At 41.2% G+C, this 12210-nt stretch overlaps 1 protein-coding gene across 1 annotated transcript in view; it reads right to left on the bottom strand.

Moving 5' to 3' along the window:
• LOC110462158 overlaps positions 1 to 12210 on the bottom strand; it is a 46303-nt gene that overhangs the window by 19981 nt on the left and 14112 nt on the right. Inside the window, exons 10-14 of the mRNA XM_021516001.1 lie at positions 10956 to 11045; positions 10479 to 10586; positions 4820 to 5000; positions 2094 to 2240; positions 981 to 1066 (exon numbers count right to left, since the gene is read on the bottom strand). Of these exons, the coding sequence (XP_021371676.1) occupies positions 981 to 1066; positions 2094 to 2240; positions 4820 to 5000; positions 10479 to 10586; positions 10956 to 11045 (612 nt within the window). The remainder of the gene's footprint in view (positions 1 to 980; positions 1067 to 2093; positions 2241 to 4819; positions 5001 to 10478; positions 10587 to 10955; positions 11046 to 12210) is intronic.

The raw sequence follows: 12210 nt of genomic DNA, 5'->3' as shown, positions 1-12210 counted from the left end.
GCCCCTCAGGCCCCTGGGGGCTTAGGACTAAACCGGCAACTATTTTTGTTGACCTTTGTCCATGGAAGGTCCCTGCAAAATTTCATTGAAATTGGTTCAGGGGTTTTGGAGAAGAAGTCGAAAATGTAAATTGTTTACGGACGGACGACGACGGACAAAAGGCGATCGCAATAGGTCACTTGAGACTTTGTCTCAGGTGACCTAAAAAAACTGCCTGTGAGTCCAACTCTATAAATAGACCACCTGTGTTTAGTGATCAAATTTAATGAACCCTGGCCCTGCTTGCACTAAAAAGGTTTTTGGAGCGGAAGTATTAAAAGGCATAACTAAAGGAATAATAGTCAAATTAGAATTCCTTTCTTCCTAATGAGGAGGTTTCTGGAGCCGAAGTTGAAAGTTACAAGGGCCATAACTCAAGGAAAAGCTGGCAAATTTCAAATTCCTTTCTTCCTGCAAATCTACATACAATGTACTTTCACTGTGTCAAGTCAAAAAAAAAATCCAACACACAGTATAGGAGGAATTGCACTTACAAGGATCATGGATGGACAAACAGGGTGATACTAATACTACCCCCCCTCCCCCTCCAAACTTTGTTTGCATTGGATATAAAAGTCATCATTGTAGTCATTTTCATGTTAACCTTTATTAAGTGTCCACCTTTATCAAATGACCACCTGTATCAAGTGACCACCTGTATTAAGTGACCACCTGTATTAAGTGACTTCCTGCAATAACAGACTGATATATAAGCTTCCAATGGTTTTTCTTTTAGAAAAGTTATCATTGAATTTGCCATCAGGATAAATGTTCAGCATTAGGAAGAGTGGCCAAGCGAAACACAACATCTTACAGTATCCCAGCATATGAAGTTTGATGTGTTCAGTCCAAGAAATGTTTATTTCTATCAACAGCACAAAATTCAGCTTTCAAAATCAATTGCAGCTATCTACATTGAAGGAAGACTCTATTTCACTTACCCTGACAATGCCATTGGGATTCACATCAAAAACAACCCCTATGTTTGTAGGACCTCCATCCTGGTGGCCATAAGACCAGTCTTTGTCTGCAATAGCCAATGAGTATAGTTAAGATATAAGGATTCATGAACAATCCATTATAAGGTTAAAGTGCATGTGTATGCATGTATTTAAAGATTAAAATGCATCTTTTTAACATTCATGATGGTACAAGTATATGCAATACAGATTCGTACAAAATATATTCCATAATGTGCATCATAGTATATCACGGAGAATATTTCTGAATAGAACTCTTTTTGCATACCATCAAAAATGTAAAAATACGATTTCAATTATAAATGTTCAACACAGCAAAAAATGTATTTCATCTGAATTAATTTGTTAATTTACACTTGCTAGAAACAATAAATTAATCTGTAAAGCTTACAATATTATGTATGTAATACTATTCAATTATAGCCTTTGGCTGAGGTCGATAAATCCAGGTATTGATCGAAGTTAAAGGCTACAATTGTTTTATAATTTTATAAAACAGTAATGTAAGCAATCTGAAAAAGAACACAACAAAAAGCTTCAGAAGTGGGACGGTGCATTGTTTGGAGACACGTCTTAATTCTATTTTTAGAAACACCCAGTCCTTCAACAAAAATCATGCGCTCCAAGTCAATAACGTTTTTTTATCGGTGGACACCTGATGCATTCCTGGCCAATCACTTGTCGGGAATAATATGAGAAAATAATAAGTGCATTTATCACACACCTGCTGCTTTATGCCATGTCATATTTTTGTCATTTGTAACTAGTGCTATATGACCCTTCTACGGTGGCTAATTTGCCCAGAGCAATGCAAATAAAAAGTTACTAAATCTTGTCTATTCTGGGCAAAATAACGAAATGACACAACTCAGCCACTGTACCCTTCAATTAGGACAATAAACATCAGGCCACAGATTCCAAGATGGCGTCATTGATATCTTGAAAATGGTCACTCTTGTTTATACGATTAAAAATGTTCTCAATTTGTTTCCATTTTGAAGAAAATTTATGAAACTCATCCCCAATGGAAAATGCATTTAAGATGTTAAATATACACAATACATTGATACTGACCTCTACAAACGAGACATCCTGCACCAATCAGCTCGTCCTGACTAAGAATACGTGGTTCCTGGGTCAATGTCAGGTCATATTTGTCATCTGCTCCATATCTGTACCGTCCCTTCACATTATTTAGGTCCCACTGGACGACCAAATAACCTTAATTCAAATCGTGAACAATTGAGTCATGCATACATGTAGTTGTCATGTCAGTCTTGCTGTTGAACTGATGACTACGATAATGTAAAATATGTGTATTTATTAGGTTGCCTAACAAGCGTCAGCTGTAGGAAATTTCCCTTTAGCTCAGCAGTAGAGCATCGGGCTGGAGAGCCAAGGGTCGCGGGTTTGAGCCCCAGCGACGGCACTATACAATCACACTGCCATTGTTTATCATAAAAGTCTACTCACGAAAACTGAAATCTGAATACTGTAAAAGTACTTACTTTAGCAGAATCAAATTGTAGCATTCCATTATAACATGAAATGCTCGCCATGAACGTGATAATGTTCATGGTTTTCATGGTTGTTATGGAACCATAAAAAATAACAAGTGCTCGTCTATGATTCTAAGAGAGATCACTAAGCTATTCGTAACGGCATGATACACACCTATATAAATGTACCAAATTTGATATGAAATTGTAAATATCTTAATTTTGACCAATTAGAGACCATCTTAGATGTACAGCTGTGAAATAAATAGCTTTTAACACATCTACGCATGCCCTCCAATACTCATGTGAGGTTTCATTGGAATCTGTCTTATAGTTTCCAAGAAAATGGTGGACCACGACCGTGGCAACCACCGTTGATGGGCAGCTGCATTGAAAAAGTACTTTGCACATCTAGTAAGCGGCCTAGTTCTCAAGCCACAATTCATCATAATCCAACTTGTGGTTTCTGAAAATCCACAGAGACATGCTTACAGAGGAGGAAAGAGGAAAGAAGAAGAACAAATGTTAAAAGTAAAACCAAAGAAGTCTCCAAAATACATTTTTGTGACTTAAATTGGAGGAATTTATAAGATACACTTGATTCATTTTTGTTCATGCGGGATATCCATAAAAGTTTGTGCTACAAAACAGATTTGTGCATTGAAGAATTTGGGCAACCCAAGACACATATGCCATACGTAACTACCCTTATATACAGAAACTTCAATGAGCACAATCATTAATTCATGCAATATCTAAATTATGCAGAAAGTGCTAAGATTAGAGTACTGCTAAAATATGTATATTTACAGAATCTGATACAGAGACATTGGGAGGCAATCTTTAATTTTCGTAACTACTTCCTATTATTAAAACCTGACAATAAAAGTAATGATGAGTATACTTGATTTCTTTACAAATGCTATGTGTGACTTTAAAAGGACCAGCTTGCCAAGACAAGTCTAGTTTAGTCATACTACAGTGCAATAGAACAAGAGGCCCAAGGGCCTTAGCGGTCACCTGAGTTATATCATAGATACTGGTAGCTTTATTTTATTGTTTAGATGTGATGTGGAAATCAGCATGTAAACTAAGTGAAATACAATACTTGTCATGTCATCAATGGATAAGAATTTGAAAATATTGGTAAATGTTCCCTTTGGGGCCCCGCCCTAGCCCCTGGGGATGGGGCAGGAATCCTAATTTTACAAAGTAAAACTCTCATTTACCCAAGATGATTCTGACTAAGTTTGAGCAATTTTCTGCTGAAAATGGATAAAATATATACCGAAAAGTGTTATTTCCCTATATAAACTATATTAAACGTTAACCCCTCCCCAAGGGAGAACGGATAGCTCGGGGTCCTGATATTTTCAATTTAAATAAAGCCCCTGATGATCTTTCTTTCCACGTAAAGAAAATCACTGTAGTACCTCTGAGTCTGGAGAAGAAGATTTTTGAAATATTGATTAATTTTCCCTTTGGGGCCCCGCCCTGGCCCCAGGGGTCGGGGTAGGAATCTCAATTTTACAATTTGAAACCATCTACCTCCAAGGATAATTCTCACCAAGTAAAAATAATTTCCTACAGAAAGTTGTCAAAATATACCCAAAAGTGTTATTTCCCTATATAAACTATAGTAAACTTTACCCCCTCCCCAAGGGAGAACGGATAGCTCGGGGGTCCTGAAATTTACAATTTAAGTAAAGCCCCTGATGATCTTTCTTTCCACGTAGAGAAAATCACTGTAGTACCTGTGAGTCTGGAGAAGAAGATTTTTGAAATATTGGATAATTTTCCCTTTGGGGCCCCGCCCTGGCCCCAGGGGTGGGGGTAGGAATCCCAATTTTACAATTTTGAAGCCTCATCTACCAAGGATGATTCTGACCAAGTTTGAAAAAAATCCATCCACTGGTTCTTGAGAAGAAGTTGAAAATGTAAAAGTTTACGCACGACGCACGACACACGACGGACGACGACGGACGAAAAGCGATTGGAATAGGTCACTTGAGCAAAGCTCAGGTGACCTAAAAATGGCAGGTTATCATAATATCCTGGTGTCACCCTGGTTAAATACTAGCTGCTCCTTACTGACTCGGCTAGGGAGAATTTCTCTTTAGCTCATTCGGTAGAGTGTTAGACTAGTGAGCCAGAGGTCCATGGGTTCGACTCCTAGTGGAGGGATTGAAAAAGATAATGACCACTGTTACACTGGTCTTCTGGCATAATCATACAACTCATTTTTCTTTACCTCTTAATTAGACAATTAATGACGCTTAATTTCTGACGACTGGCAATCACCTATATTGTTGCAGTGACTGGTGATAGTTCCTGGCCCACCAAGGTCCTGGTCACCCCAAACCCAGTCCTTGCCACGCCTGACCCGTGCTCCCATCAAGGGCATTCTAGGGTCAAGTATTTCCTCCTGTGTCGTACAGCTACTAAAACTGTCCGTCTCAAGTAGGATCAGCATCATGTCCTCCTGTTAGGGAGGTAAATACAATAGCTTTTGGTTAAAGTATAGGCGGTTAACACAACAGCTACTGATTGAGTTCAGGGAGGAAAAAACACAAGGTAAGGGAGGTAAATACAATAGCTATTGATTGAAGTACAGGAAGTTATTACACAACAGGCATTGATTGAGGTCAGGGAGGAAAAATAAAGTTAAGGGAGGTAAATACAATAGCTATTTGTTAATTTAACGTATAGGAGGTTAACACAACAGCTATTGATTAAGGTCAGGGAGGAAAACACAAGGTAAGGGTGGTAAATACAATAGCTATTGATCAAAGTATAGGAGGTCAGGTTGAGGTCAGGGAGGAAAAACAAGTTAAGGGAGGAAAATACAATAGCTATTTGTTAATTTAACGTATAAAAGGTTAACACAACAGTCATTGATTAAGGTCAGGGAGGAAAACACAAGGTAAGGGAGGTAAATACAATAGCTATTGAATGAAGTATAGGAGGTTAACACAATAGCCATTGATTAAGGTCAGGGAGGAAATCACAAGGTAAGGGAGGTAAATACAATAGCTATTGGTTAAAGTATAGGAGGTTAACACAACAGCTACTGATTGAGTTCAGGGAGGTAAATACAATAGCTATTGATTGAAGTACATGAGGTTATTACACAACAGGCATTGATTGAGGTCAGGGAGGAAAAACAAGTTAAGGGAGGAAAATACAATAGCTATTTGTTAATTTAATGTACAGGAGGTTAACACAACAGTCATTGATTAATGTCAGGGAGGAAAACACAAGGTAAGGGAGGTAAATAAAATAGCTATTGAATGAAGTATAGGAGGTTAACACAATAGCCATTGATTAAGGTCAGGGAGGAAATCACAAGGTAAGGGAGAGAAATACAATAGCTATTGGTTAAAGTATAGGAGGTTAACACAACAGCTACTGATTGAGTTCAGGGAGGAAAAAACACAAGGTAAGGGAGGAAAATACAATAGCTATTGATTGAAGTACAGGAAGTTATTACACAACAGGCATTGATTGAGGTCAGGGAGGAAAAATAAAGTTAAGGGAGGTAAATACAATAGCTACGGAATGAAGTATAGGAGGTTAACACAATAGCCATTGATTAAGGTCAGGGAGGAAATCACAAGGTAAGGGAGGTAAATACAATAGCTATTGATTAAAGTTTGGGACATAAACACAACTGCTATTAGCTACAACAATAAATTAGCAAGAATAGTTCAACTTGCTGACAGCACCAGCATTTGGAATAGCAATTGTAACAAACAATTAGAAAATAGTCCAAAGAACAATAGAAGCGATACAAGAATAGGCTGATCAGTGGGGGCTTCAAAATTTTGAAAGAAAGAACAGTAGCTATGTCATTCTCAAGGATAGCAAAAGAACCAACACTATACCTAGGTGATAAACAAATCCTACTTGTACAGCAATCAACATATCTTGGGATGATTATATTTTTAATAGATGAAATTTTCCCTAACCCCACTCTGCCTTGGTTATTAGAATATCCTCAATTAATTCAGAAATATTTGACAATACTAACAGGAAGGATACATAATAGGGGCTAAAGCGATAGCTTTGTGTACAATAAATGATAAATACAGTAAACAAGCAAAATATTAAACTGACGCCTTAAAAAATCCAAAAAACAAACAGGGTAGAGCTAGGCTAAATAAATTCTGATTTAGGTTAGGAAGGTTATCACAACTGCCAATGCTTGATGTAAGGGGCGATTAACACAACAGCTGTTTAATGAGGTAAGGGATGCCAACACCATAGCCATAAGAATGCGGTAAGGGAGGCCAACACCATAGCCATAAGACTGAGGTAAAAGAGGTCAACACCACAGCCATAAGACTGAAATAAAGGAGGCCAACACCATAGCCATTAGACTGAGGTAAGGGAGGCCATCACCATAGTCATTAGACTGAGGTAAAGGAGGCCAACACCATAGTCATAAGACTGAGGTAAGGGAGGCCAACATCATAGCCATTAGACTGAGGTATGGGGGGCCAACACCACAGCCATAAGACTGAGGTAAGAGAGGCCAACACCATAGCCATTAGACTGAGGTAAGAGAGGCCAACACCATAGCCATTAGACTGAGGTAAGAGAGGCCAACACCATAGCCATTAGACTGAGGTAAGGGAGGCCAACACCATAGCCATTAGACTGAGGTAAGAGAGGCCAACACCATAGCCATTAGACTGAGGTACGGGAGGCCAACACCATAGCCATTAGACTGAGGTAAGAGAGGCCAACACCATAGCCATTAGACTGAGGTAAGGGAGGCCAACACCATAGCCATTAGACTGAGGTAAGGGAGGCCAACACCATAGCCATTAGACTGAGGTAAGGGAGGCCAACACCATAGCCATTAGACTGAGGTAAGGGAGGCCAACACCATAGCCATTAGACTGAGGTAAGGGAGGCCAACACCATAGCCATTAGACTGAGGTAAGGGAGGCCAACACCATAGCCATTAGACTGAGGTAAGGGAGGCCAACACCATAGCCATTAGACTGAGGTAAGGGAGGCCAACACCATAGCCATTAGACTGAGGTAAGGGAGGCCAACACCATAGCCATTAGACTGAGGTAAGGGAGGCCAACACCATAGCCATTAGACTGAGGTAAGGGAGGCCAACACCATAGCCATTAGACTGAGGTAAGGGAGGCCAACACCATAGCCATTAGACTGAGGTAAGGGAGGCCAACACCATAGCCATTAGACTGAGGTAAGGGAGGCCAACACCATAGCCATTAGACTGAGGTAAGGGAGGCCAACACCATAGCCATTAGACTGAGGTAAGGGAGGCCAACACCATAGCCATTAGACTGAGGTAAGGGAGGCCAACACCATAGTCATAAGACTGAGGTAAGGGAGGCCAACACCATAGCCATTAGACTGAGGTAAGGGAGGCCAACACCATAGCCATTAGACTGAGGTAAGGGAGGCCAACACCATAGCCATTAGACTGAGGTAAGGGAGGCCAACACCATAGCCATTAGACTGAGGTAAGGGAGGCCAACACCATAGCCATTAGACTGAGGTAAGGGAGGCCAACACCATAGCCATTAGACTGAGGTAAGGGAGGCCAACACCATAGCCATTAGACTGAGGTAAGGGAGGCCAACACCATAGCCATTAGACTGAGGTAAGGGAGGCCAACACCATAGCCATTAGACTGAGGTAAGGGAGGCCAACACCATAGCCATTAGACTGAGGTAAGGGAGGCCAACACCATAGCCATTAGACTGAGGTAAGGGAGGCCAACACCATAGCCATTAGACTGAGGTAAGGGAGGCCAACACCATAGCCATTAGACTGAGGTAAGGGAGGCCAACACCATAGCCATTAGACTGAGGTAAGGGAGGCCAACACCATAGCCATTAGACTGAGGTAAGGGAGGCCAACACCATAGCCATTAGACTGAGGTAAGGGAGGCCAACACCATAGCCATTAGACTGAGGTAAGGGAGGCCAACACCATAGCCATTAGACTGAGGTAAGGGAGGCCAACACCATAGCCATTAGACTGAGGTAAGGGAGGCCAACACCATAGCCATTAGACTGAGGTAAGGGAGGCCAACACCATAGTCATAAGACTGAGGTAAGGGAGGCCAACACCATAGCCATTAGACTGAGGTAAGGGAGGCCAACACCATAGCCATTAGACTGAGGTAAGGGAGGCCAACACCATAGCCATTAGACTGAGGTAAGGGAGGCCAACACCATAGCCATTAGACTGAGGTAAGGGAGGCCAACACCATAGCCATTAGACTGAGGTAAGGGAGGCCAACACCATAGCCATTAGACTGAGGTAAGGGAGGCCAACACCATAGCCATTAGACTGAGGTAAGGGAGGCCAACACCATAGCCATTAGACTGAGGTAAGGGAGGCCAACACCATAGCCATTAGACTGAGGTAAGGGAGGCCAACACCATAGCCATTAGACTGAGGTAAGGGAGGCCAACACCATAGCCATTAGACTGAGGTAAGGGAGGCCAACACCATAGCCATTAGACTGAGGTAAGGGAGGCCAACACCATAGCCATTAGACTGAGGTAAGGGAGGCCAACACCATAGCCATTAGACTGAGGTAAGGGAGGCCAACACCATAGCCATTAGACTGAGGTAAGGGAGGCCAACACCATAGTCATTAGACTGAGGTAAGGGAGGCCAACACCATAGCCATTAGACTGAGGTAAGGGAGGCCAACACCATAGCCATTAGACTGAGGTAAGGGAGGCCAACACCATAGCCATTAGACTGAGGTAAGGGAGGCCAACACCATAGCCATTAGACTGAGGTAAGGGAGGCCAACACCATAGCCATTAGACTGAGGTAAGGGAGGCCAACACCATAGCCATTAGACTGAGGTAAGGGAGGCCAACACCATAGCCATTAGACTGAGGTAAGGGAGGCCAACACCATAGCCATTAGACTGAGGTAAGGGAGGCCAACACCATAGCCATTAGACTGAGGTAAGGGAGGCCAACACCATAGCCATTAGACTGAGGTAAGGGAGGCCAACACCATAGCCATTAGACTGAGGTAAGGGAGGCCAACACCATAGCCATTAGACTGAGGTAAGGGAGGCCAACACCATAGTCATTAGACTGAGGTAAGGGAGGCCAACACCATAGCCATTAGACTGAGGTAAGGGAGGCCAACACCATAGCCATTAGACTGAGGTAAGGGAGGCCAACACCATAGCCATTAGACTGAGGTAAGGGAGGCCAACACCATAGCCATTAGACTGAGGTAAGGGAGGCCAACACCATAGCCATTAGACTGAGGTAAGGGAGGCCAACACCATAGCCATTAGACTGAGGTATGGGAGGCGAACACCACAGCCATTAGACTGAGGTAAGGGAGGCCAACACCATGGCCATTAGACTGAGGTATGGGAGGCGAACACCACAGCCATTAGACTGAGGTAAGGGAGGCTAACAACATAGCCATTAGACTGAGGTAAGGGAGGCCAACACCAAAGCCATGAGACTGAGGTATGGGAGGCCAACACCATAGTCATTAGACTGCGGTAAGCGAGGCCAACACCATAGCCATTAGACTGAGGTAAGGGAGGCCAACACCATAGTCATTAGACTGCGGTAAGCGAGGCCAACACCATAGCCATTAGACTGAGGTATGGGAGGCCAACACCATAGCCATAAGACTGAGGTAAGAGAGGCCAACACCATGGCCATTAGACTGAGGTAAGGGAGGCCAACACCATAGTCATTAGACTGAGGTAAGGGAGGTTGACAAAATAACCATTGATTAAATTTGGGAGATGATGGGTGTGTTCTTTGATCATCCAGTCGAATGACTTACAGAAAAGTGAAAACTGAATGAATATTTGTTAATTGTACTATAAACATTGTTAGATTAATCAGATACAGGCAGAATTATATCTTTTTTGAGAACGTCATATTGAACATTAGACACAGACTATCTGACAACCTACAATGTCTGAGTCACTGACATCAACCAGCATGCTGCGGGCCAGGTTAGCAAACGCCTGGGAATCCTTGGTAGTTAGGTCATGTTTACGCTTCATGGATGTCACCTCAGTCTGAAATGAAAAAAGAAAGCACAGCTGATTTGAAAGGTATGAATGAGCATCACGACAAATAAAGTACCAACATTCATCAGCTCCTTACTTCAGATTTCTAAAGCTTAAAATATCAAAGTACCCCATAGCACTGTGGACCACAATGGAATCATCAAGATAAATGGATGGTAAAGTCTACTAAAGTTACCTAGGGGTGAAAGGGTTAATAGGCAAATTTAACAGTTTTAATGACATACTACTTATTTTGATTTCTTTGAAAAACTTTCCTACTATAATGACCTGTAATTAGCAGGCTTGACCTGCATTTGACCATCTTTGACCTTCATTTCATAATTTAAATCTTATGGTATGACAAGATAATAACAATACCAGGTTTTTGAAGTATCGGCCTATTTTATGGATTTCACCCTGTGACCTCATATGACCTCCAGATTTTGAAGCAATCTGCCAGAGGAAGTCCTGAAACATAAGAACATATATTTATATATTAATAAATGTCCCCCACTCTAACATCCAATCAAAATAAAGGTAGAGAGTGGTCTATCAGAGAAATGAGGATGTGGGGGTAAGAGTATCAGGTTCTCAAATGACAATAATATTTGAAATAACATATCTTGGTATTTCTAAACATTTTCTTCAGGTTGGTAGGTATAGGTTGTAAAAAGATTCATGCAGCACAACCAATAAGTATTTATAACAAGAGGCCCAATGGGCCTGCATCGCTCATCTAGTATTAATCTCACAATTGTAACCTTAAAAGTGGACTAAAATAAAGCTACAGGCAAAATATTAGTGACTTGACTTCAGAAGAACCTGTTAAACGATTAAAACACATTTGACCCCTGTGACCTTGAAAGTCAAACATGGACATTTAAAGTTGAACAAACTTCATAGCCCTTTCTACCAGAATGCAACTTGCCAAATATCACCACCTTATACCTTTTGTTTATTGAGAAGATGACTTTTAAAGATTTATGCACTATGGACCAGATGTGACAATGAAAGTGTGTCAAGGTCAATTCAGAAGAAGTCGTTTAAAGATTTCAACATATTTGACCCCTGTGACCTTGAATATGGGCAAAAGTCAGTAATTTGAACAAACTTCGTAGCCCTTCATGCCAACATCATTCTGGCCAAATATCATCACCCTAGACCTTTTGGTTATACAAAAGAAGTTGTTTAAAGGTTTTCAAGACAATTGACCCTGTGACCTTGAGTATGGACGAAGTTCATTCATTTGAACAGACTTCGTAGCCCTTCATGCCAACATCCTTCTGGCCAAATATCATCATCCTGGACCTTTTGGTTATACAGAAGAAGTCGTTTAAAGAGTTTTAAGACAATTGACCCCTTTGACCTTGAATATGAGTGAAGGTCATTTGTTTGAACAAACTTGGTAGCCCTTTATCCAAGCATGCTACTGGCTCAATAAATAACACCCTAGACATTTTAGTTATTTAGAAGAAATTGTTTAAAAGTTTCAACATATTTGACCCCTGTGACCTTGAAAATGGGCAAAGGTCATTCATTTGAACAAACTTGGTAGCCCTTCATCCCAGCATGCCACTGGCCAAATATCATTAGCCTGGGCCTCTTGGTTATTCAGAAGAAGTTGCTTAAGTAA

The sequence above is a fragment of the Mizuhopecten yessoensis genome, unplaced genomic scaffold, assembly GCF_002113885.1.
Source record: "Mizuhopecten yessoensis strain PY_sf001 unplaced genomic scaffold, ASM211388v2 scaffold10755, whole genome shotgun sequence".
NCBI lineage: Eukaryota > Metazoa > Mollusca > Bivalvia > Pectinida > Pectinidae > Mizuhopecten > Mizuhopecten yessoensis.
Note: the sequence above shows the minus strand (reverse complement) of the source record. Positions and strands in the feature narration are given on the sequence as shown.